The sequence below is a fragment of the Garra rufa genome, chromosome 3 (genome assembly GCF_049309525.1).
Source record: "Garra rufa chromosome 3, GarRuf1.0, whole genome shotgun sequence".
NCBI lineage: Eukaryota > Metazoa > Chordata > Actinopteri > Cypriniformes > Cyprinidae > Garra > Garra rufa.
Window position 1 is genome coordinate 25032136 of NC_133363.1, and position 24802 is coordinate 25056937.

The 24802-nt window shown below is 40.3% G+C and overlaps 1 protein-coding gene across 3 annotated transcripts in view; it reads right to left on the reverse strand.

The window, feature by feature from the left end:
• Positions 1-24802, reverse strand: part of znf536 (zinc finger protein 536) — a 220411-nt gene that overhangs the window by 67509 nt on the left and 128100 nt on the right. For all 3 annotated transcript variants that reach the window (XM_073835843.1, XM_073835845.1, XM_073835846.1), the window contains exons 5-6: positions 9974-10132; positions 1590-3290 (exon numbers count right to left, since the gene is read on the reverse strand). In XM_073835843.1, coding sequence (XP_073691944.1) covers positions 1590-3290; positions 9974-10132 — 1860 coding nt within the window. The remainder of the gene's footprint in view (positions 1-1589; positions 3291-9973; positions 10133-24802) is intronic.

Genomic DNA, 24802 nt, shown 5'->3' on the forward strand with positions numbered 1-24802 from the left:
GTATTTATTGTCTCCCTTGTTTGAAAGATGGTGTAAAAACTAACAGACTATGGTGTTCCATTCTTTTGCAACTTCAGAGTATCACGGTGGAATATGATGCTTAATTCTTTAACACAGCTGCACAAATATTTGTTCATCTCCCTGACTTGTCATGTTTCTCCAAGGTTATGACTAGAGATTTAGCCTGTTTTTTTATTATTATTTTTCTTTTCCCAGATAACTGACTCACATTGTCAACTAGTTCATCTGACGTGATTGTTAGTTGTTGACTCACTTATGGTCAACATTATGGTGAAACAGAGATCCAAATGTCACTGGACAAAAAAAAAAAAAAAAAAAAAAATCCTATAGACAGCTTATAATGACTTAAAATAAGTACTATAAAAATAACTGACATCTATTCAGATTTTCTTATAATTCAAATTACTGTTGATAAATTTGTGGTTACTAATCAAGCATGAGCGATTTAATAGTTACAAATTAATGGAACAATAAGTATTAAGATCTGTGAGAATGAAGCAGCTTAATAAAACATGTCTGTTAAAAATACTTGCAGTACTAGTTTAAACCACCCTGTTTAATCCTACACCTATTTGCAGTAAGATTGTTTTACTGAGAGCAAAAAAAAAAGAAAAGAAAAAAATAATGTCTGCCTTGCTCCTCTGTGTTTGCAGAGTACAAGTAATAACACCAATGTAAAGCACCAAACTAAGAACGTCTGTCTCAACTCCAGAATTGAAAATTAGTTGTCTCATTAATGAATAATATATTATGAACGAAAGAAAAATGTAGGATACATAGGTTTTATTGCCTGACTGTTTGACTTGAGTGAAAATAATCTCTCAACTGTAAGAAATACCCTTAAAGAAGGGCATCTAAAGGCTGTGGCACCCACTTACTTTCTACTACAGCTGCCCGAACCAAACTACAAATTCAATTCTTAGAGATTTACTCTCTTTTTTCATTCACAGTTACTCTCTTTTTCTTTTTATCACCAGATTTTCAAAAAGGGCAGTGTGAAACACAGTAGTCTCAAGGAGCACCAGTAACCTTAGCAGAATCATGAAAGCTGACAGATCATTTTTCACTAGGCCATAGATCCTGGGCTCTTATAAAGTAATGGGCTTTTGGGAGAGGCCTTTATGAAAGCTAAGATAGTTAAGTTCTGTGAGCTAGAGATGACACAGGGACCATCAGCTCCTGGTCTGTTCCAGAGCAGACACCCTTATTCCCAGAAAGAGGAGGGAAGGAGAGAGGGTGGGACTGGAGCTCTTGTAAAATGACAATATAATAAAGATTAATATGTTACTTTGTCATCCTGATGGTCTCTAAACTTGCCCGAAATAAGGTTGAAATCACTCAAAAGCAAATCTTGCTCCTTTAGAGAGTTTCTGTATTGGTGCAGTTCTGACCAATGAGGGAAACATTGAACAAATGTCTCAATGTGTAATCTGTTCACAAATAAGAAAGAGTAGATTTTGTAGTGATGATGTGTCGCTCATACTTGTCAGAGGGTGTGTATGTATAACAGTAAGGCACTGTTCATTGATATATGACAGTAAAATAGGGGTTTATGTTGTCATACTCACCAGAGGGGTCATTTCTTTTCATGCTGCTGGTGGCACTGCCTCCTCCGTTGGAGCTGCCGCCAAGGCCTCCGTTGAAGGCTGCGAGGTTCTCTGAACTGTAGGCCCGCAGGACAGATAGCATGTTCATCTGATGCTCCAGGTGGGTCTGATCAGGCTTTACCAGGCCAGGAGGACCGCCGCTTGGGGAGAGAAGACCAAGGCCTGTCTGCTGCTGCCACTGCTTCTCAGGGGTGGGAGGCTGAGGAGGAGAAAGGCCAGAGCTTTGGGGGCCCATGGTTAGCTTGCATCTTTGGATGTCCTTCCCTGACAATGGAGATTCGGGAAGCATTTGCATGGATCCGCGGTCCTCCTCCTCAGCATCACCCATCTCCATGTCTTCTTCTTCCTCCGCCTCCTCTTCGTCATCTGAACGCATATGCCGCTCTGTAGCAGTGGGCAATGATTTGTCACGACTTACTTCGTCTTCCTCAGACTGGCCGCCATGTTCTTCAGATGCCTCTATTTCGCTGCAGGAAGCCTTGTCGGATAGGTCGTCCAAAGGGCCCTGACCACCCATATCACTGGGCTGAATTTGCTGGTGGTCCAGGAATCCAACAGGCCCTCTAGCAGAGCCATCATACACAGGACCAAAGGGCTTGTAGAAGTCACTTGAGAATGTGCCCATGGAGGCTCCATGCGGGGGCTGCTCCAGATGGTTGGACCAGCCTGCTTGTCCCTTCAGATCCCCAGACTCAGTCTCTCTGTCCCTGGACGGGGCTCCCTCATGGTGATGTAGAAGGCCTGGCGGTGGAGGAGCCAAGCCAGTAGCTTTGCCTGCATGGGAAGGCTCTCCCAGGAGGTGCTCCTTAGCATCTTTTCCTGGGCCACACTTGCCTTTGCCCAGGTGGTTGGCTTGCAGGTGGAGGGCCATCAGCTCTACAGAGGCAGTTGTGAAGGAGCAGAAGAGGCAGCCGTGCCAAGCGACATTGTCCTGGATGGTGATGGAGGCTCCAGGGAGGGACCCTGCTTCAGGTCTAACAGACAAATCCAGAGGCTCGTACTGGGAGCGGCCACCCTCAGCTGGCTTGATGTCACTGGTGGGATTCTCCTCCTGGTTGGCCTCGCTGGCTCTTTTGGTCTTGGCCTCGGCGCTCTCCTGGCTAAAGTGCTGGCTGTGCAGCTGACTCTCTCTCATTTCTTTGTCTTTTTTCATGGAGTTGAGGACAAAGCTGTCCATGAAAGCTTGAAGGGAGCCCTGGAAGTTGACTCCGTTTCCCACCATGCTCTGGTAGGCTCGGCCCAGGTCAGAGAAGCTGGCAGGACTGTCCCCTGCAGAGGCTGGCCCCTCGGGACTCTTCATGCTTTCGACGGTGGGCTCTGGCCCTGGTCCGTGGCGATCGCGTTCCCTTTCACGGTCTCTGTCTCTGGGTGAGAGCATTCCTGGTGGTACCCACTGGTGTGGTAGCATCTGACCCCCTCTGAAGTCAAGACCAGAGGGCATCACCCCTTTGAAGACCCCGCGAAGGACATCAGGGCGAGCAAAGACCCCACTGCTACTGCTGTTCTTGGCATGGTCATCCTTATGCTCGGAAGATGGAGGGTGGTTGGCTGAAGGGCCGCTTCCATTCTGTCGCTCACGGTGATGGCGCTCCAGGTGGTACTTCAGAGAAGCTGATTGAGTGCCTGCATAGTCGCAATGAGGGCACCTGTAGGGCTTTTCACCTACAGTGAGAGTGATAGAAAGAAACAAAGACAGACAGAAGCTGATGTCAGTACAGCAGTAATAATAAAGGTGCCAACAAGCTCAGCAGGAACCCTGGGCTTGTTCCACCTGTCAGAAGAAGAGCAAAAAGAAAAACAACATGTAAATATTTGACAGGAATCATGTCAGGGATTACGTCAAGCCTCTCTAAATCTCACATTCTGCAGTGTTCGACCCCATTTATCACTTAGTAAACAGTCCATCAGCCTTTTTGAGAGGAGGGAGGAGTTTCAATACGGGTCGATCCAGCTCAATCCAGATCCTAGGAGTGAGCCATCACTCACGTCAGCGCCATAAAAAACATATCACCATATGGTGCCTTCAGTCCACTACAGAGATCATATTTTCAACTGACAACAAAACTGTCTGGATGTTATCTCTGTTCACATGGGGAACTGCAGGCTTGTGGTGCTGCTGGTTGCTGCTGTCTTTCGCTCTCTCACTTTCTGTCTCTCTCCTGGCCTTGTCTGCTGTCAAGCCTCTACCTTGGTGGTGGAGCTGTTCTGTGGACATTCTCTATTTGCAGTTTATCATAGTGAGGATAAATCAAGGCCCACAGAAGCTCTTTATTCCCCCCGGAGGACAACTGTGACCCCTCAGTCCAAAACGCACCCAATAAACAGGCCTCATTTGAGAGTGAAGATAGTCTAAATGATATAAACACACCATATGTGGTGCACATGAACATTCCTCATAAGGCAGCCTCACACTGTGGATTACAAAATGCTAACCAGCATGAAATGTACTGTAAAAGAAGGCATGCAGGCAGTTTAGAAACACATGCATATGTACAAGAATTCTTGTTAAAAGCGAAAAGGGAGTAGCTTTTAACAAGAGAAAGAGTCTAAATTGCATTTGCATGATTCGATCAATATCGATATAAAATACGCTCTGACAACAATTAGAATAGGCTCGGAATGAAAGCTAGATTTATAAGATCAATAAGCAATAAACTAAATGCAAGGCTTGATTTTTGAGACCCTGTAATGTTTCAGGAATTAAATGATGACGTGCGAGGTGGAAAAAAGACAGTGAGAGAGGGAGTTTCGAGAGATATGGGAAAATGAAAATAAAAGCATGTTTGTCGATGTGTGTGTGTGTGTGGCTATAAACGCTTAGATTATACACATGGAAAACATTTTTTAACCCAGAAAAAATGTTGCATTGTTACGCAAGACTGAATTGAATGATTTAAGTCTGGCTCTGTAGTAAATCATGGATATAATTAGCAAATGGCATAGTGCTCAAGTAATTTATCATTATTTGGAGGGCGCCATTCCAGAAAAAGAATGGAAGATCTGCAGACCCACTGCACAGCTTCCTAAATAAAGGATTCGCAAACACAAACTCAATACTATATTGATAAGGAGCAAATATACAGAGGGACATATAGTGAAGGGCAGGAGAGAGAGTGAGGGTGTTCTTTTACACAAGAGCGTTTGAAGCGCATATTCAAAAGACATCATACAAGATGAGCTTTTAACCCAATAAGTGCTTATCCTCTGAGCAGGATAACAGAGGCTTGGTGTGATTCAATAAGGAAACGTCCTTGATGCAAATGATCATTTTCAGTTCCTTTAACTGGAAGGAATGATATTCTGTACCCAAAATTAGAGTACAATTAGAGTGATCTGCTTTTCTCCACCCCATCTTGTGCGCCTGCTTATGAACATACTAATAACATTTATTTTTATGTAAAAAAAAAAAAAAAAAACATATTAGGATAAGTACTATGCTAATAACTAAAATGCTAAAACTATAAATCAAGCTAATCGATTATTATGCATACATATATGCTTTTTTTCCGCTGGTTGTATGTTTACGCGAGTGTGTGTTCAAGTGCCTGTGCAAGTCTCTGTGCGTGTGGCATGTTCTTTGTGCACCATTTGGGCTCAGTAAGACATCTGCTCCATCATACGTCAGGGGCACGTGTGACATCTGGGGAATATACTGTATCCTGCCTTGCAACATTACACACAATTTACTGCTAAAGGTCATTATGTACCCGTTAATCCACTTTTAATTGATATCCACACAAACAACACAACCTCAGGGAAACAAAATGGATCGCCAAGGCAGAGAGGTAAAGAGATTATTATTTTTCATCTTTTGAAACAAGAGAGTGCAAAACTCCAAAAAAAGTTTCCAAAGCTCACTCTTATGGCTGATGGACTGTGTTAATAAAAATAGGGAGGAAAAAATACATATCAAATTGCCATCTGGTATAGTGTGACAGGCTTTATATAAATTACAGAGACCTCTCACTGTGAGTACTACATATCCATTATCATTTCGCAAGTTCGCTTTTAACGGAACGCTTTCAGTCTCGACACTTGAAGAAGTCCAGCGCAAACTGATTTCATATGGATTTGTATGATTTGTCATGACTCCATAGTAACAGTTCAGAATAAACACCCACAGCCTTTACAGAAGGGCAATTAAAATAGTTAATAGATATGACATACTTTAAGATGAATTTCCATATGGCTTTACAGAATGGTGAAAAGACAGCCTGCATTCCACAGGGGGATACAAACTGAGAGAGAGAGATTGACTGCACTGGAAAAATAGATGTGTTTTTTTCTTCCTTAAGCTATGCTTTATCTACGCCAAATGCAGAAACAAGAATGTCAAGGTGTTCGAGTTCTCAAGCCCTACATCAAGTACCCACAATTTCTATTTACATTTTAAATTACCCCTTACTGTATGGCCCATTACTTCAATCCTTCCATTCATCTTAAAGACTTTTAGAGAACTAACTCACCATGTAGTAAGCAAATAAGCATTACCAGAGAGAACCAAAACAAAACTAAATAAAATAAAAATAAAAGCGAACGAAACAAAACCCGCAAACCACGCACCAGACAACACAGTCTGATTTTCTGCAGGGAGTCTGCTGAGTGACCTTTGTAATTTACAACGCTTATGGTTTGGAGCAGCAGCAACTGACCACAGACCTGAGTTTTCTCCCGCTTCAAAGTAAACCTTCAAAATGCTGTTTGACGCAAGCGTAAACCTCCACCCAGCCGTGCGAGCCAGCTCTCCTCGGTTCGGTCCAAGTCTCGCTCAAGATGCCTAATGGCTCCCGATCACCAAGGTGAACTCGCACGGCCGATGCCTGTCTGTCCTCTGTCTCTCTTCAAACAAAGGTGATTCGTCTGGCATGTTGGTTCTCCTATAGCCTCAAGTTATGCGTAGCCATTGTCAGGAGCAAGGACCTTTTTATTTTTTATCTACAGCTGCTTACTGCTAAATACTGCCTTGTCCAGAAGGGGACAATCTGTGTCTCTAATTGCTGTCACTGAAGCCTAGATTCATTATGTGACTTTCCCATTAAAATGTGAGCATTAATTTGTATAATGAAATATCACCCACTGCAGTGTTCATTAGCTGTGGCCCCACACTATACGCTGCACAATGTTAGCTACCTAGAAAACTGTGCTTAATTTCACTAATGGATATTTTCCCGCTCACTGTTGGAGAGGAAATTAATACTGTAACATTAGCTCTTTAACTTTTGGAGAAATTTAAATTCACTTCATTCCTTTCAAGCCGACGTTAGAGAGTCATTAATCTAACATTGTGTCGCACAATGCCCTGGCCTCCTCGGTAAGCAACGCCATTGTGATGGGATAACGGCATCAGGATTGAGGCCCGCTTTGTGTCATCCGCATGTCTGATTGCTTTAAATCAAGGCAGGATATTTGTTTAATGTCAACGGCATAGTTTCAGCCTGATTGGAAGGGGCTGTTGTTCCTGTAAATTATTCGAGCAGAGCTAGACCCAGACCCGCGCCGTATCTCCCATGTCTGTCAGCTGGGAATCTTTATGACAAACCTATAACCGATCAGCAAAGAGTCACACATCTTGCAAGTACATCAGGGCCCGTGTAAATTGCTGCATCGACAGAAAGCGCAGCGGCCGCGTGTAAACGCGCTCGGGCCACACCGCACACACGTGGGCCATCCCGGCAAGCGGAGTGAGTGAGTGAGTTAACGGAGGCTTGGGACGAGGGCCTCTGTTTCCTCTCGGCTGAAATACGGCCCTACTGGGGACCCTTACCCCCTGCTCCGAGCAGGCATAACTCAACCTCCCTCAGCTAGAAACATATTTCCCCACTCCATCCGCTGCTCTCCTGCTAGGAGGATATAACCAGCCTGTCCAAAGCCTTAACCCCTCTGCTTAAATGTGCGATTTTAAATTAAAATAAAATTTTCATTTTATATCAGATTTTGTACTTAAGTCATTTCAAGGAAAACGACTCTTTCCAACTGTCTCCCAGTCCATATTAGATAATAACAAATGCAGACGACAGCGTTCTGCAGACTTCATATAAGTACTGTATTGAAAAGTAATAGTATTCCCTGTGCTTCTGTTACAACAGAAGATGAAAATACTGCAGGCTGAGAGAGTTACACATCAGCTCCATTGTTAAGCATGCCTTATAATCAACCTTAATGCTCCAGAATAGCGCAGCTATGTGCTTCTTATTAAGTGGGACAAATACCATCTGGGTGGTCTCCGCTCTTCCTTGTATGCACATACCAAAAAAATAACAACCATCGATTCCCTAAGCTGCGAGTGATTTCCATTTACAGTTAAGAAAAGAAGCGGGATTGGCTTCACATTATTTGCTGAATACAGAAAGCTGAATCTTTCTTTCTTTTTTCCCTTTTCTTTTTTTCACTCTTTCTTCTTTCTATTTTTATGTCTGTCCTTTTTATGACTGAAGCTTCACTGTGAACATGTGCAGATATTTCTGATCTGACCCATAAAATTACTTTCTTCAGTATAGGCAAATGTATAATTAGCATTCTTAACAGAAGACTTGAATAAAACGACTTTCGCTTAGATGATGTATGTATATATATATATATATGTATATATACACTACCAGTCAAAAGTTTTTGAACAGTGAGATTTGTAATGTTTTTTTAAAGAATTCTCTTCTGCTTACCAAGCCTGCATTTATTTGATTCAAAATACAGCAAAAGCAGTAATACTGTGAAATAAACTGCTGTCTATTTGAATGTATTTTACAATGTAATTTATTTCTGTGATCAAAGCTACATTTTTTTAGCAACATTACTCCAGTCTTTAGTGTCACATGATCCTTCAGAAATTATTCTAATATGCTGATTTGCTCCTTAAGAAACTTATTATTATTATTATTATTATTTATTATCAATATTTAAAACTGTTAAATACTTTTTTTTCAGGATTTTTTGATGAATATTAAATTTCCATTTATCTGAAACAAAAAGCTTTTGGAACATTATACACTATACAATTCAAAAGCTATATAGAGTCAGAATAAAAAAAATGGAAAATAAATTATATAAATAAATACTTTTATTTAGCAAGGATGTTTTAAATTGATCAAAAGTGATGATAAAGACATTTATAATGTTACAAAAGATTTCTATTTCAGATAAATGCTGCTCTTCTGAACATTCTATTCATCAAAGAAACCTAAAAAATTTTTTACCCAGCTGTTTTCAACAATGTATCACTGGGCTATTCTATTTACTTAAACCAAGTATAAATCTCACCAGTTTAGTTTTTTTAAGCATTTATTCCAAAATAATAACTCAAGGCGGTAACTTAAACGTAATTTAAACAATATATATTTTATTTAATCAATTATATATTTTATTTAAGAAATGATGTTAAGCTGTTCTTTTTCATAATAAATTTATTTTCGGATCATCATTCATTAGAGCTTGGTAAACACTGATCACAGACGCAGAAATGTACCTTAAATTCACCAAGAAAATAAGGGAAAAAGACTCAAGGATCATGTATTTAGGCCATTTGAAGTTTGATTTTGACTTGACAAAGAGGTTATATAAGTGTGTGAGTGAACACGCATAAAAACAAGAGGCGGGATTTATCGCATGAACCAATCACATTCAAACATATCCAGTCATATCCAATCATTTCGCTCATTTCTCTCACGTGACTATCCCCCATTCATTCTCAGTTACCCCCCACCAAACTCACCACATGCTTTAGTGGGTCTGTTAAAACTTAATGGGCTCAGGGGAGGCGAAAGAGATGCGGACTAATGCTGCAATTTTACCTGCTGGTGTCACTGTTGGTCACTCTTTCTTTAGAAAAACTTTGATGTTACTATGTATAATAATATTTTGTAATTTAATAACAGTATTTATATGTACTATAAATATATGCAGAAGCATATTTATTGTTGTTGTCAAATACTACTACTACTAATAATAATTCGCATATTAAAAATGCTGTCAGTGTTTACACACTCGTACACATAAACAGAGACAGCAGTGTGCTGAATCTAAGGTGACCTCTGAGTGCTTATCCTGGTTATCCTGCATGTTAACTAGGCCAGCTGTGCCTGCTAGTGAGCCTCAGCCTTGCTCTTGGGTGGAACAGCAGGGTCTCCTGACAGCCACTGGACCAGCACTGCTCACATCATTACTCTGCTGGGCTGGGGCGTCCTGCCTCACATACCTGAAGTTCATTTATGGGCTCAGAGTTTTTTAAATTCCACTAAAGTGGGCTGTTTAAAATGTGCATCAGTAACGGCAGGAAAAACTGTGGTTTACTAGGTACGATATACATGTCAAATGAATGCAAATGTCTAAAATGCAGGATTTTTGTTGCTCACCTGTATGTATTCTTAGATGGACCTTCAGATGGTGGGAGGTGCGGAAAGATTTGCCACAGTAGGGGCAGTCCTTCATGCTCGAACCCACACTTCGCTCCCGGTGCTGAGTGGTGGGGGGCTGGACAGCACTCACAGGTTTCGCCATCTCTTCCCCAACATCTAAGAAAGAAAGAACCAGAGAGAGACATAATTCACAGACTGTTCTGTTTCACTTCAAACCAGTCGCACACCAGAAAGGTTTTTCCCGTCTTGTTTCTTCTGTTGTTCTCCATCCTTTCAGCTTTTGCCACCCAAATCTGCTAACGCCACACAAAGTCAAACACATCAATGAGTTCATGTGCACCGCTTTCCCCCTCCCCACCCTCCGCAACCTGACAGAACGCTGACAGTTCAGAAGCTTTCTTTAGAGATATCACCCCGACCCCCACCCAAGTACACTCACGTCCCAACGTTTTATCCAGCCTCTCATCATCTGTAGTGGGAAGCATATGGCAGATTGTGTTGAAATGAACAATACAAGGAGAAAAAAAAAGAGAAAACAGCCATGTCAGCAACAGGGTCTTCGTTTCACCGTTGCGCCCCGGTTTTGACAGGTGACGTCGGCAGGGAGCTTGATGGAAGACGGTGATAACGAAGGGCCGCTCTGATTGAGCAATTGTCACACCAATAACGTCTAAGAGTGTCAACAAGTCCACACTTGGAGATAATTAGTCACTATGCTTATATGTGAGATGTCAGCAGTGTTACACCATGGTGAGTTAAAGGGGGATCTCATATTGTGTGAAGCGTTTGACACTCCAGTGAAGTTAATGCGATACAAGACCAGGTCAGGTCCTTTGAGAAGTTACAGTTGCCTGCCACATGTTTTATTTGATTTTATTATTAATAATGTAGCTGATGCGTAACTTTCTTTATTTTATTTTATTATACAATTCAGAATAGTCTAACAAACTGAGAGAATAGAAGTTACAGTTGCCTATTGGAAACTTTCCTGCCATTAGCGTATTGTTTTTGTTTTTTTTTGTTCTGTTCTGTTTTTTTTTGTGTGTGTTTTCAGCAAGATACTACACCAAGAGAAGTTTATTTTATTTTAATATTATTTTATTTTCTAATACAATTCACAATAATCTAAACAATTTAGAAAATAGAAGAGAAGTATTATTATTATTATTATTATTATTATTATTATTATTATTATTTATTTATTTATTTATTAGCATGTTTCTTTTATTCTGTTCTGTTTTGTTTTGTATTTTGATTGTTTTTTTTTGTTTTTTTTTTGTTTATATTTGTGTTTTGACCAATATACTATACCAAGACAGGTCAGGAGGTCCTTTGAGAAGTTTTTTTTATTTTTAATTTTATTATTTTTATTTTATTTTATAATTCACAATAGTCAAACAAATTGAGAGAAGAGATGTTACAGTTGCCTATTGGAAACTTTCCAGCCATTAGCATATTACTTTTTGTTTTGTTTTGTGTTTTTTGTTTTTGTTTGTTTTGTTCTGTGTTTTGTGTGTTTTAAGTGTGTGTGTGTGTGTGTGTGTGTGTGTGTGTGTGTGTGTGTGTGTGTGTGTGTGTGTGTGTGTGTGTGTGTGTGTGTTTGTTTGTTTGATTGTTTTTGTTTTGACCAAGATACAGAACCAAGTCAGGAGATCCTTTGAGAAGTTTTTTATTTAATTTAATTTATTTTAGTTTAGTTTAGGTTTTTATGAATGCATATAAAAGATGAAAAAAGAGAATAAAACTAAACAATTTAGAATAATCTAACAAATTGAAAAAAAAAAAAAAAGCTTTGAGAAGTTACAGCTGTTTTTTATTTTTTATTTTTTTGTTTTAGTTTTGAGATACAGAACCAGATCTGGAGGTACTTTGATTATTTTATTTTATTATATTTTACTCTGTAAACCCCACATAAATTAATACAAAAGATGAAATAAAAAAATAATAAAACTAAATAAATACATTTCAGAATAATCTAACAAACTGAGAGAAAAAAATAATTACAATTGGCTATTAGTAACTTTCCAGCCATGTTTTTATTTATTTATTAAGTTTTGTATTGTTTTCTTTTGACCAAGGTCCAAGGTACCAAGATACTAAACTAGGATACAGAACCAGGTCAGAAGTGTGTGTGTGTGTGTGTGTGTGTGTGTGTGTGTGTGTGTGTGTTGTTGTTATTTTGTATGTTTCAATAAAATACCTACAACTCAGAATAAGCTAACAAATTGGCATAAAAAACTGTAAAGCAAAGCTGTGGTGTTTAAATAGGCAATTTATAAATAATTTATAAATTCCTCTCTATAAGTAAAAAAAAAAAAAACAGCTGCTGTTAAAAACCAAAAACCCTCCATTCACACATTCTGACCCTAAAAACACATTTACCCTGTAACGGCATTTGGCTTTGTGCCTTAACTTTGGCTCAAGAAAATCTGTGAGCGTGTGACCAGCCACAGTGCAACAAACGGTTTGTAAATGCTTTCTTATTTCCGCGCCTACACATGATACGGTGTGTGTGTAGGGAGAGACGTCGTCTGAATGGCGCAACCCACTTTAGCAACCATTTGCCTCAATCAAAAGCTTTTGTACGAGTAATCTTTCTTTCTTTCCGCGCCTTTTTTTTCTCCTCATTTCTCTACCCTCTTTTAAGAATCAAATGAGATTTGAGAAGTTAAAAAAGAAAGAGTGAAGTCAGCATCTCCTTCTCTCTTGTGACTGATCACATTCCTGCAATTTGCTGCCTCCGTTTTGCCTACACGCGGTACATTGTGATGTGTGCCCCCATTTTCTGACCCAAACATATACTCACAACCAAACAAACACAAACACTGACTCTGACCCACTTTAGCCTGGTACCCAGACACTTACAAATATTACTCCGCTTGGGAAATTTTACAGGCTTTTAGCGAAAAGAGAGGACGTTATTGTCCCACAGCCACACACATACACTGTATATGTAAGTGTAAATGTGGCATTTAAGTGCCACATGATATTAAATGTTCCTTTAGATCCAGATTTTAACGTAACCTGTCAGTATCGCTCTCATTCTTACATACATACTAGAACATCAGACAGACAGATACATGAGCATACAAAGCCTTTACAGGTAATACTGTTCTTTCATCTCTCTGTCTCGCTCTCTCTCTCTCACTCCGCACACACATCACACACACACACACACACACACACACACACATCACACACACACACACACACACACACAGGCCAGCAGGGCCGTCTTTAATCAGCTGACTGCTCCCCAGCTTTTAATACGGCTGTTCCAATTACTGTAAAAGTCATCCTGCACCAAATAACCACAAATATTGACAGTTTATTGCACAACACATTTATGACATTTGAAGGTCACCCCATATATTACGCATCATCTCTCGGCCCAGGGTGTCTGGAACAGAGAGATTCTCGATAACCCGCCACCTATAACTATTTTCTGCATATTGATTTTCCATTTCTCAGCCCTTTTTTATGCAAAAGAAAAATCTGTAAGAGACACAGCATTAAAACGATTGTCACGAGCGAGCCACGGCCTTCATATATTATCCTGTTAAGCCTGAAAACAATAACTCTTCAGTCCAGGGCCTAGACAATACTGCAAAACATTATGAAATGCTACAGTGTTCTTTTATAGATGTTTACAGTCTGACTAATTAGACACGGGGATAATGAAGTTACATCTGTAATTTATGATTAACTTGCTTATTGAAACTACGCTGGTATCAATCATCTCCATCTCCATAAATATTTCATCGACCACTGGATTCGCTTATGAGGTTTTTGCTGCTGTAACCAATAATAAAAAGCATCTCCAAGCGCTTGACACGACATATCAATATCCATATCTCATTGTCCATTGAGTTTGTCGCGTGCATACACGTAAAGTGAGGTGTTTAGGTGGATTTACTGCCAACATGCCAAAACAATAGACTGGAAGCGGACAGGAGGCCACTGGGAAAAGCCATCTGGGAGGAGGTGTGTCGCTCACCCTGCTGTCTGCTTGTTGTCTTTGACATACACATGTGTGTGTATGTCTATAAAAGAGAGGTAAAGGAAAAGATGTTTGTCTCAGTGACATTAAATGTGTGTGTTTGTTTGTGTGTGTGTGTACAACCTCTCAAATCTCTCCAGATGGACCACACCCTGTTCCCACTAATAAAAAAAGAAACAACAACAAAGGCCCACTATGACAAATCCCCCCACCACACACACACACACACACACACACACACCTTTAATGGATCTCTCACAATCACACTTCCACTCTAAATCAGTCTGTGGTTCTGATTACTCGCATATCACTTTCAGAAGGAAAAAAAGAGAAAAGAAGCAATCATAAAAACACAAGATGTCTCCCCTATCCATTAGAATAATGTGTCACGTGCCACAGTCAGTCATTGACCTTCCTTCCTCTGTAGCACCCGAGGAAAATGTGAGAGAAACATTTGGATTTAGATAGTAAAAAGCAGCGAGAGAGGGAGAAGGTAAAATGTGATGACATCATTTGAAAGGCATTAGGCTTTTAAAAATGCGCCCGGGGGGAGCTGATTTCCTTACGCTGGAGCAACACAACACCATCCGGCTGATGCGCACACTGCACTCTCTCTTTTTTGATTTGGACCGGTGCCATCTTTGTGAACAGTCTGGTTCAGGCGAGTTAATCAATTTGAGGTTTAGTTACACTGCTGAGGCTAGCATTCCGCCGACTGCTAGAAAGTAATCGGAACTCGCAGAATTTATTAACCAAACACCAATTATCATTAAACACCACTGCATTATCCCCTCCTTTTACTACCTGACAAGGACTACTTAATGAAATTTTAGATTAAAGTTATTTAGCCTGCTGATTTATGGTGGCTAAAACTCCTAATGCAGCCCCTTGGCGCAGATGCTCGCACAAGCAGTTATTTATTTATTTATTTTTTTTAGGAGTTCACCAGGGACCCTGAACCCTCCACGGTACCACCGCGAGTCCTGTCCGTGAATAGAGAGAAAAGGGGAACAAAAAAAAAAAAAACTGTCCAAACGTTTGTAAGATTCACTGGATGCAAGAACAAGCCCTTTCGCTTGCAGGCGGCACACGCTGACCTGCGTGTCAATGAGGTAATAAATTCACAGAGGCAAACTAGAATTTAAATAAATAAATAAATAAACACTAAATTCAAAAAGTGTTTACCCCCTTTCTGTTTGTGAGATGAAACAGCCGCAAAATGTGCTACATATAAGGCATGTGGGTAAACAGGGGCACCAGATGTTCTTTGATGTTAATAATGGCATTTATTATTAATATTAATTAGACTGCATTCAGCAATACATTTGGGCCATTTCCAAGTCAATTAAGCAAAATGGCATTCGGGAGATGTTGAAACGACATTTTAAGGCAGGTGTTCGGCGGTCCCCTAATAAAACATTTTCGCTGTGACTGAAAAACAACCCATTTTCAACAGATTCTGTTTTTTTCCTGGGCTGTAGGAAAGCAGCATTTTCTCGCTCCGAGCGCTGTCGGTTTTTTAAAACAGTTGTAGTTAAACATGAACAGCCTTGCTCTGGAAATGTTTTTGTGTACCCCATAAATGATGTTAAACAGCTTGAAAATGTTATCACTCTCTTTATCTCTATGTGCTTGTGTGTCTGTGTGTGTATAAATATATATATATATATATACGCATACACACACGCATATGTGACCCTGGACCACAAAATCAGTCATAAGTGGCACGGGTATATTTGCAGCAATAGCCAAAAATACATTGTATAGGTCTTGTATGTCAAAAATCATTAGGATCATGTTCCATGAAGATATTTAGTACATTTTCTACCATAAATATATCCAAACTCAATTTTTGATTAGTAATATGCATCGCTAAGAACTTCATTTGCACATCTTTAAGGGGCGATTTGCTCAATATTTAGATCTTTATCAACCTCAGATTACAGATTTTCAAATAGTTATATCTTGGCCAAATATGGTCCTATCCTAACAAACCATACATCAATGAAAATCTTATTTATCCAGATTTGTAAAAAAAAAAAAACCTTATGAGTGTTTTTTTTCTGGTCCAGGTTCACATATATTGTATTATAGAAAAACAATAAATCCTAAAACCATAGTCAATCTGACAGGTTATCCATCTAAACATCTATCCGCACAGCGAAGAGCCAAACTCCACTGTAAATATCAGTCTAAAAAAACAAACAAAAACTAATTACTGTCCACATGGCGGCAAAAGATCAGATGGGAAGGTGGGTGCGGGGGGAGGCTATGTTGTCTGTATAATCCTTACTATATCCTATGTGTAAGTATAATCACACACACTCAGACACACAAAACGCAGTTTTAAAGCTCCATTCTCTGTAATCTGGACCATGAAAAAGGGGGCCGCTAGCACATTACCTCCAGCTAGCACTGATTTGGCAAGAGGGCCCTGTGTTTTTTTTTTTTTTTTAAAGCTTGTGGAGGCTCAGCCATACAATGGTACATTAACAATCTGTGCGTTCATTTATCAGCCCATGCGTTTTTGGACTCTGTGTTTATGGCGCAGTGCACTTTTCATCGCTGAAAATTAATGAACATGCCTCTCCTCGCAACAAACATGCACCTGTGCCGCCGTGATGCTAATCACAAACATTTATATTTATTAGCGGCAGCCTGAGTGAAAGTAGGATTACAAGAGGAGGAGGAAAGATTGTCCTTTTTCTGCTTTGTGAACAGAACGCTGCATTTCTCTCTCTCTCTCTCTCCCTTTCTCTCTTTCTCTTTCTCTTTTTTAGAGCACATTTGTTATGCCTGCTGGTGGGAGGGTCAGGTGAAATTAAGCTTTAAGTATTCTCCCTCCGACTGTAAGAAGTTAGAAATCTTCCTGACTTAACATGCTTGACTAAATCCTCTCCACCAATAACATCAATAGTTCAATAGTTTAATGGGCGACATAAAGCACAAGAAGTTCGACATGAATCTAGGATCTCAGCCAAGTCACGCGCGGCTCCGTCACAACTGAAATCTGATGAGCGCGTCTCGGGTTCCTCAAGACGTGCCCTTCACAAACACCGAGCATCATGCACCAACACAACAAGACGATAGAGTCTCAGGAGGTCAGGGAGGTGAAAGTGGCAGAATTGTGCAAATGAGCCACATTGACAGCACTCTTGACTGGAGAAACCCTCTTGCCTCCCTCTTTCTCTTTCTCTCTCTCTATCTCTCCTTCCCTCCCACCATCAGTGACAGAAGGTGCGCCTCTCCCTTTTTAAAGGCTATGCCTCTGTCGAGCTGAGGGAACAGGAATGGTGCCATAAGTTTCCGCCTGGCACTCGCCCATCTTTGTTTGCTCCTCTCGAGTTGCTTTCAGGCTTCAAAGAGCAGCAAATTAAAAAAACGAGGGAAAAAAAGAACGAAAGAAAAGAAAATTAAGATAAATAAATTAATAAATACGCACTGAAAAGAAAGTGAAACCCGGGCTGCTGAGGAGGCAGTGAGGTCTCACTAACTTTATTATTCTGCAAGGTGATCACAGCATGCAGAGGATCCGAGAGGGACTGCCGTGACCACTGCTGGCCTGACGCATGAGAGGAGACGTTCTGCCATGATCAGAAGCCTTAGTGAGCTTGCGAGGGCCCTGAGGGTGGGCATCTTATTACAAGCCCCACTTCAGTAAGGCTGGCTGCTCTTAATCGTTGTAAATATTCATGGACGCCCACTTTTTTTTGTAAAATGGGCAACTTTAGCATTAGTGAAGCCTGGGTGGAGGCTGTCTGTTTAGGGCTACTGTGGTATGGTTAAACAATACGATGTGGAAATGAGACAAATTATGATTTTAAAGGGATAGTTCATTCAAAAATGAAAACGGTGTTGCTTTTTACTCACCCTCATATCAAAAGAGAAGAAAACTGACTTTCGGTGTATGGGGAAAACTGAGACATTTTTCAAAATATCTTCTGCGTTCCACACAAGAAAGAAAGAAAGCAGTGAAACAGACAAACAGGCTGTTGTGGAGCTAAACAGCATTACTTAAGCACGGCGCTGTACCTTTAAAACTCTTTCAGTGTGGAAAAAAACGCTCCTCGCCTGACATTGATTTCCTATTCATTTTTCCACCCGACCAAATCAACAACAAGTACACCAGGCAATCATAAAGCTGACTTACACATCCCTTTACAGCACCTTCTAAATCCATTAGCATCCCTCTAAAGCCATACGCTTTGAAAAGCCATTCCTCTATCGCTTTCATTAATGAGAATTAAAACAATACTGATGTACTTGAAGATATTAGGGAAATTACCATATGGATGGTCTGATCAATAACAACATTACCAAACTAGACATCCACAAAGACTGACACTATAATGTGAAGATGATGAATTACATGCAGGACAACATTAACGGCTCTTCCCATCCTCACGTATCGCCTTAACCAAAAACCTGCATCTTGACAGGAACTGTAAAACGTGGCTTTTTCGCCTCAGCCACATGGACTATAAATTGTGCGGTCAAGGACATCCCCGGTTTTACTCTTATATGCACTTGTCCAGTGTCTTGGAAAATGAAATAAAAAGATTTATCATGCCGCCCTAAACACAGGAGAGTCTCATGACTGAGCAACTCCATCGGAATACATTTCAAGATGCTGAGAGCTGGGCAGAGAAGCTTTAAAACTGTCCCTCCCCCTCAAGGTTACATCATCCATCAAAAATAGCATTGGACATCTTTTATTTAACCCACATTAATCTGAGTGAGATGTCTGAATGAAGTCTGATAGAGTAATTTTAGAACAAAAATATCTACAAACATCCAGGCGGGATGAGAAATGTTGGAAACAGGCTGTGGAGCAAGACTCATACTAACAGGGTCAATGACGTGCTGCTCACTTTTTTTTTTTCTCCCACTAACTTTTTTTTTAAAAGCATAAATTAAACACACATCTTCTGTAATTAGCATGTTTACAATTTCTAAATTAAAATTTATTTTGATAAGGGTAAAAAGTACAAAAACGTATAAATAAGGGAGCTTGAAAAGAAAAGCTTATTTAGCATAATCTTATTTAGCATAATCATCAATTATTAGTATTTTTAGAAAAAAAATCCTCATCATTGCTAACATATAAATATGTTTTAAAAAAACTTTTGTCTGCCAAATAAAGACATACATAAAGGAAAATAATAATAAATAAAAAAATATATATTATATCGCAGACCCTCACGACTGTGTGTCAAGGTCAAGAAGTCTCTTAAAATAATAATTTGACCTTTTATGACGAGACAAATTTACTTCAGGTTGTAAAATGTCATTGTGCAAACCCTTAAAGAACAAGTTCAATTGCAGAACAAAAATTTACAGATAATTTACTCAACCCCCTTGTCATCCAAGATGTTGATGTCTTTCTTTCTTCCGTCGTGAAAAAATAAGTTTTTGGAGGTAAACATTTCAGGATATATACTTTATAAATAATCCCAGCTGAGGAGGAAGGGTCTTATCTAGCGAAATTTAAGTTATTTTCTAAAAGAAAAAATACAATTTATATACTTTTTAACCTTAAATGCTCATCTTGTCTAGTTCTGTGTATTCCGGTTCATGAGAGTTAGGGTATGTTGAAAAACTCCCATCTCATTTTCTTACATTGATGTTTTACTGTTTTTTGTGTTTGTTGGGCGTTTAATCTTCTTTGCATGTTCACTTTGTAAACACTGGCTCGGTACTTCTGCAGCGATGTAGGGTTATTTTTTAAGTAGAGAAAATGAGATGGGAGTTTTTTGACATACCCTAACTGTCTTGAACCAGAATGCACAGATTTCACACAAAGCTAGACAATACAAGCATTTGAGGTCAAAAAGTATATAAATTGTCTTTTTTTTTTTTTGGAAATAACCGATCGTTTCGCTAGATAAGACCCTTACTATATGGATAGAAATCCTGAAATGTTTTCCTCAAAACTAAAAACATAATTTCTTTATGACTGAAGAAAGACAGACATGAACATCTTGGATGACAAGGGGGTGAGTAAATTATCTGTAAATTTTTGTTCTGGAAGTGAATTTCTCCTTTAATGATATTTATATATGTAAAAAGAAATAATAATACGTTTTTCTTTGAAAAAGAGATTCAATATTTGAAAAAAAAAAAAAAAAAAAAAAAAACACTTAACATGCCATATGTTAACAACCAGAAAGCATTAACACAATTCTGAGATCATCACGTATGCCTTATTTTTATTTACGCCTTATTTCTTTCTCTCTTCTTCGTCATCTTTTCACTGTTGACTCTTTCTACAACTCCAATCCTTCCAGTTGACGGTGCGTCACCCCTCACACATGTCAGTGAGAAAGCCTGCTCCTATCTCCTCCACAGACCAAATGTTCATTTGTTATGAAGGTCATTGACAGAGAGCAAGAATCACCATTGAGGAGCTAACAATTTGCCATTTCAGAACACTGCTGCACTGATGACTCAACTATTAATAGACTTCCCCCTCTTATATGACTAAAGCTATTCTGCCGATTGCACGGGCCACAGAAAAGATGGAGCCTTATGTCTTTATTTCTCTGTCTGTTTTATCTGAGAAGAGATATCTGACATTTGGAGCAAATTAATGTGAACCTAAGCCCGACGAAAAGTGCTGCATGACAGGATATTGAAAATTAAATCACAACGTTACCGAGAGAAGGGCTTCAGATGCCTTGCTGCCCTGTTCTTGAGCTTTTTTTCTTCCCTTCTCCTTTTTTCCCATCCGCACTCGCATCTTTAAAAGACTGTGTTTGTACAATACCACCAACACGCTGTCACTTAAGCACGACCCTAGATTCCATTACAAGGATTCGATGTTTACAACTAAACAATAACAGTTTATTTCAAAACTCATTTACTGGCAAGCTCGCTGTTGCCAGGGCATTCAGACATACGTGTCTGTATTTGTCTGAGCGCACAATCATTTAGGCTTATGCTATTTTAGTCCAGCTACCAGCATTCGCTTCTTCTTTTTTTTTTCCCTCTCTCTCTTTTTTTTAAAGATCCGTGTTTCTGGAATGAAGCACAGACTTTGGAATCCTTTATCTACAGAGGCTCAAAATCTCAAGACTAATTACAAATTAATCTGAATCTGTACATCTGAAATAAGAGGGCAATAACTCAGCGTAATAAGATCTATCTTTTATATATTTATAAATAGCTTCACATAGCTTGGTCCGAAGAGCGAGAAGCATGACATAATTGCTTGTCGTCTACACCCATATGGGGACATTGGGGCTAGAGATTGTGAATATTAATAATTGATCATTAGCTTGATATGTGTGAGTGAGCTCAAGTTTGGCTTTCAGAGTTGACTAGCTCCATTAGGATTCGCTCCTGGGGCCGCGACGACTGTACTGGAAGGTCACGAAAGTCACTGCGGCATCTCTGGTCTGCTACCGCTATTAGCACGGAAGTGTTTTAAGCGTTAACTACAAGGTTAACCTTTCCATAAATCATCATACATCAGGTTGATACGGAACCTCAAAGATGTTTCCCAGCATAAAGACACCCTCCGCTGACCTGAAAATACCCCCCACCCCGCCTCCAGCCGGGGTTCTGGCGTGCTCCCCCAGCAGGGGAACCTCTGGGCACCTTGACTTTTGTTAACTGCTTGTGGCACGAGCTGAGGAAATGGGTCATTAAATGAAACGAGCCAGGGCCAACCTCCCAGACTCCCAGAACTGTTTCCAATCAGATTGCTTCCTTTAACAGGAGCCAGAATCTCACACAGCATTAGCGTCATTAGAGCCACCCCATCCACTGCCCCCCTCTCTCTCCCGGACTACCTCCGCTCGGAAGGCACTAACACGGATCTCCTCGCTTTGGTAAAGGGCAGACACCTTGTTGTTGGGGCAAGCGCTTCGAATGCTATCCGCAGCTCACAGGCACCACGGGATGTCAGACACTCGATTGACATCCCCTCATCTCTCTGTTTCTCTCTCTCTCACTCCCACCCATTCACAAGCAGGTCTTCGCAAACAAATCTTAGACACACTGAAAGCTTGCGTGCCAAGGCTTTTTCTGATGAGGCCCTATATTTACACACCTCAAAATAGAATTAGCCGGAGCTGCCAATCAAAGTTTAAAATATGTAAGCGAGAAGCGCATTATTTACGGCGCTCGAACTCGCCGCGCACTTGTTGCCGAATTCCGCTTCTCCCCTTCATTCCGGGAAACAAGATAAATGAGCGACGCGCATCTCCCGCACCTGTCCCAGCATCCTGCTCCTCTCCAGGGTGATAAGGGATTTCATTAATGGCAGAGCATTTGGTCTGAAGGAAACATAATTGCTCGGCTGCTGCCGTCGCTGCCTCTGATGACGCCCTTATTTCCCATCATCCTTTGCTCTTGACTGTTAAGTGATCATCATATCAACAGAGAAGTGGGTGCAAGGTTGAGATATTGACACTCTGTGGTCATGTTGAAAAGCAAACACGGGCGTGGTGCAGTGAGAGAGAGAGTGCTGAAAAGGGAGGAAGGGGAGGGGGAGAAATGGACGGATGAAGTGTGGTAACAGAATGACAGTGGATGTGAGCGATAAGATCAATCGGGAAAGATCACAGCATTCGGTAATGATTTAAGCGCCTGGACCGCTCCCTCTAATAGTCCTTGATGGATAACTGTATGAGAGATACATAATTTTTTGACTTGCCATTTACACAGCATTGCACCTGAAAGCCGGGTGGAATAATAGACAGTTTAAAATGTCAGGGAACTAACTAAGAAAGAGAGACGGATCGGCCGGCGGAATCTTAATTAGGAAACCCGGCTAATGGCCCTGGCAGCTCGAGGGGGGGGGGGGGGGGGTACGGAGGAGGGAGGAGGGTGCAGAGGAAGTGCTGCTCTGAAACAGACAACACTTCCCAGCATTGCTTTGGTTCAATTAGCAGAGGCCTCTCCTTCTCGTTTGTAGTCCTTCTTTTCCGCCGTTTCTCGCCTCGATGAGCTGACCAGTCACATTGCAAATATATATCTAGTAGCGAAGCCCATCAAGAATATGCTCTGTCTGGAAAGGCATGTATAGGATTTACCTATCTGTCCCAGAGCAGACCTGTGTGTTGAGCTGAAGCCAGCAGCACATGATTGTGTTAATTAATCTGCCATTGTAAGCAGGGGGAACAGCTGCAGAGGCTCTCGTGGCTGCGTTGTCAAAGCAAAACAATGCCGTGTTAAGCTTCCCCCACTGAATCTTCCCATTACAAAAGCGGCTCCAACACAGGGGCTAAATTCATAAAACCCACAGATCAATTTTTACCAGCACTAATGTCTGACCTTTAAAGGGAAAAGGGTTTTAACATGCTTAATTTCGGCTTGAAATATGGTCAGATATGTGATACCTAGGATTTGGGCCAATTCCCTGGGCTTTGAAAACAAACAGATTGAGAGAAAGGGGTGAGCCCAGAAAGAGGGGTTGAGGGAAAGAGAGAGAGAGAGCTAGAGGAAGGTGGGAGCTAAAGAGGTCTGATCTCTTAAACAGGGACAAACAGAAGAGCACCAGGATTCACCAGCTGAGCGCTGGTATTTTAAAACAATACGTCTAACGCGATTAGGAGGCAGCCATCGATCTCTGTTATGTGGATTTAATTTACAAGTGAGGGGGAAGGGGTGGGTGGAGGGTGAGGAAGGGCTGTGTTTGCACACAAATTCCGTGACAGAACCGGATGTATCCCTAAAAGGCGAACGTGCAGTGTGGGTGGAGATCAAGAGAGGTGATGGCACTAAAAAAAGGCTGGCAAAAAGCTCAGATGGGTCAAATACCGCAACAATCACACCCATATACCATTTACACTTTACAGTATGAACTACATTCATGGATGGTTGCAATATATTTTTGGGGTACATCACCAATAAACCTATCAACACTTGCAAACCTGTATGACATTTTCGTCTACGGAAGTCAAAATGATATATTTTGGATTTTTTTGTCCATACAACGAAATCCAGTGGCATCAGCCATTATTATTTTGCATTTTTTTATTTTTGTAAAAAAAATTTGTGCAGCCGTGTTATAGAAGAACCATTTTGGGTTCCCCACAGTACCTTTAAGTAAAACAGTTCTCAAAACAACCATTAAATTTCATATTGAAAAACATTTTAATAATCTAAAAAACCTACTATAACAAAGTTTTTTTTTTTCATTGTTTTATTGCTTTTATTTTAATTTCACTAATAAAACCACATAAACCAGGAGTGTCATACAGGTTTAGAACGACATGAGGGTGAGAACATTTTAAATATTGGGTGAACTATCCCAATAACAAAACAAAACTACATTTTAATATTTGGACTAAATGTTTTATATCAAATTGAACAGAAGAGAATCTTCTGATTTAAACAATACCGGTTTAGTCATTTAACTTATTAAATTACTCTAGTCATTAATCTAAACAAATCAAATTATAGCCAGGAAGTGAAATGTTGAATTTCTGTTTTATAGCTCACCATGAATTAAAACCATCCTTAGTCTTTACTACTCTTGTAAAAGAATCATGACTGAGAGCTGAATTCACAGAACTGCAAAAGAGCTGTGCATTCATTAACATACCTTTTTTTTTTCTTACTCATCATTAGGAGATCATGTCATGAAAGGTTGTGTCAGGGCCAGATAAACAGAATGAGATGCATGAAAAAAAGCGAGAGACATTGCATATGTGTGTATGGCGGGAGAAACGAGGACTCTGTGGGCTATTTCTGTCAGGGACACCGAAGGGGTTAGACAAACAAAGTGTTCGAGGGGAAGATTGTGGCGAGATTCTCTGGAAGCTCTGTAGGGGGGAAAGATGGCACTCTACCGCTTTCTGGTTTCCAAAGAGATGGGG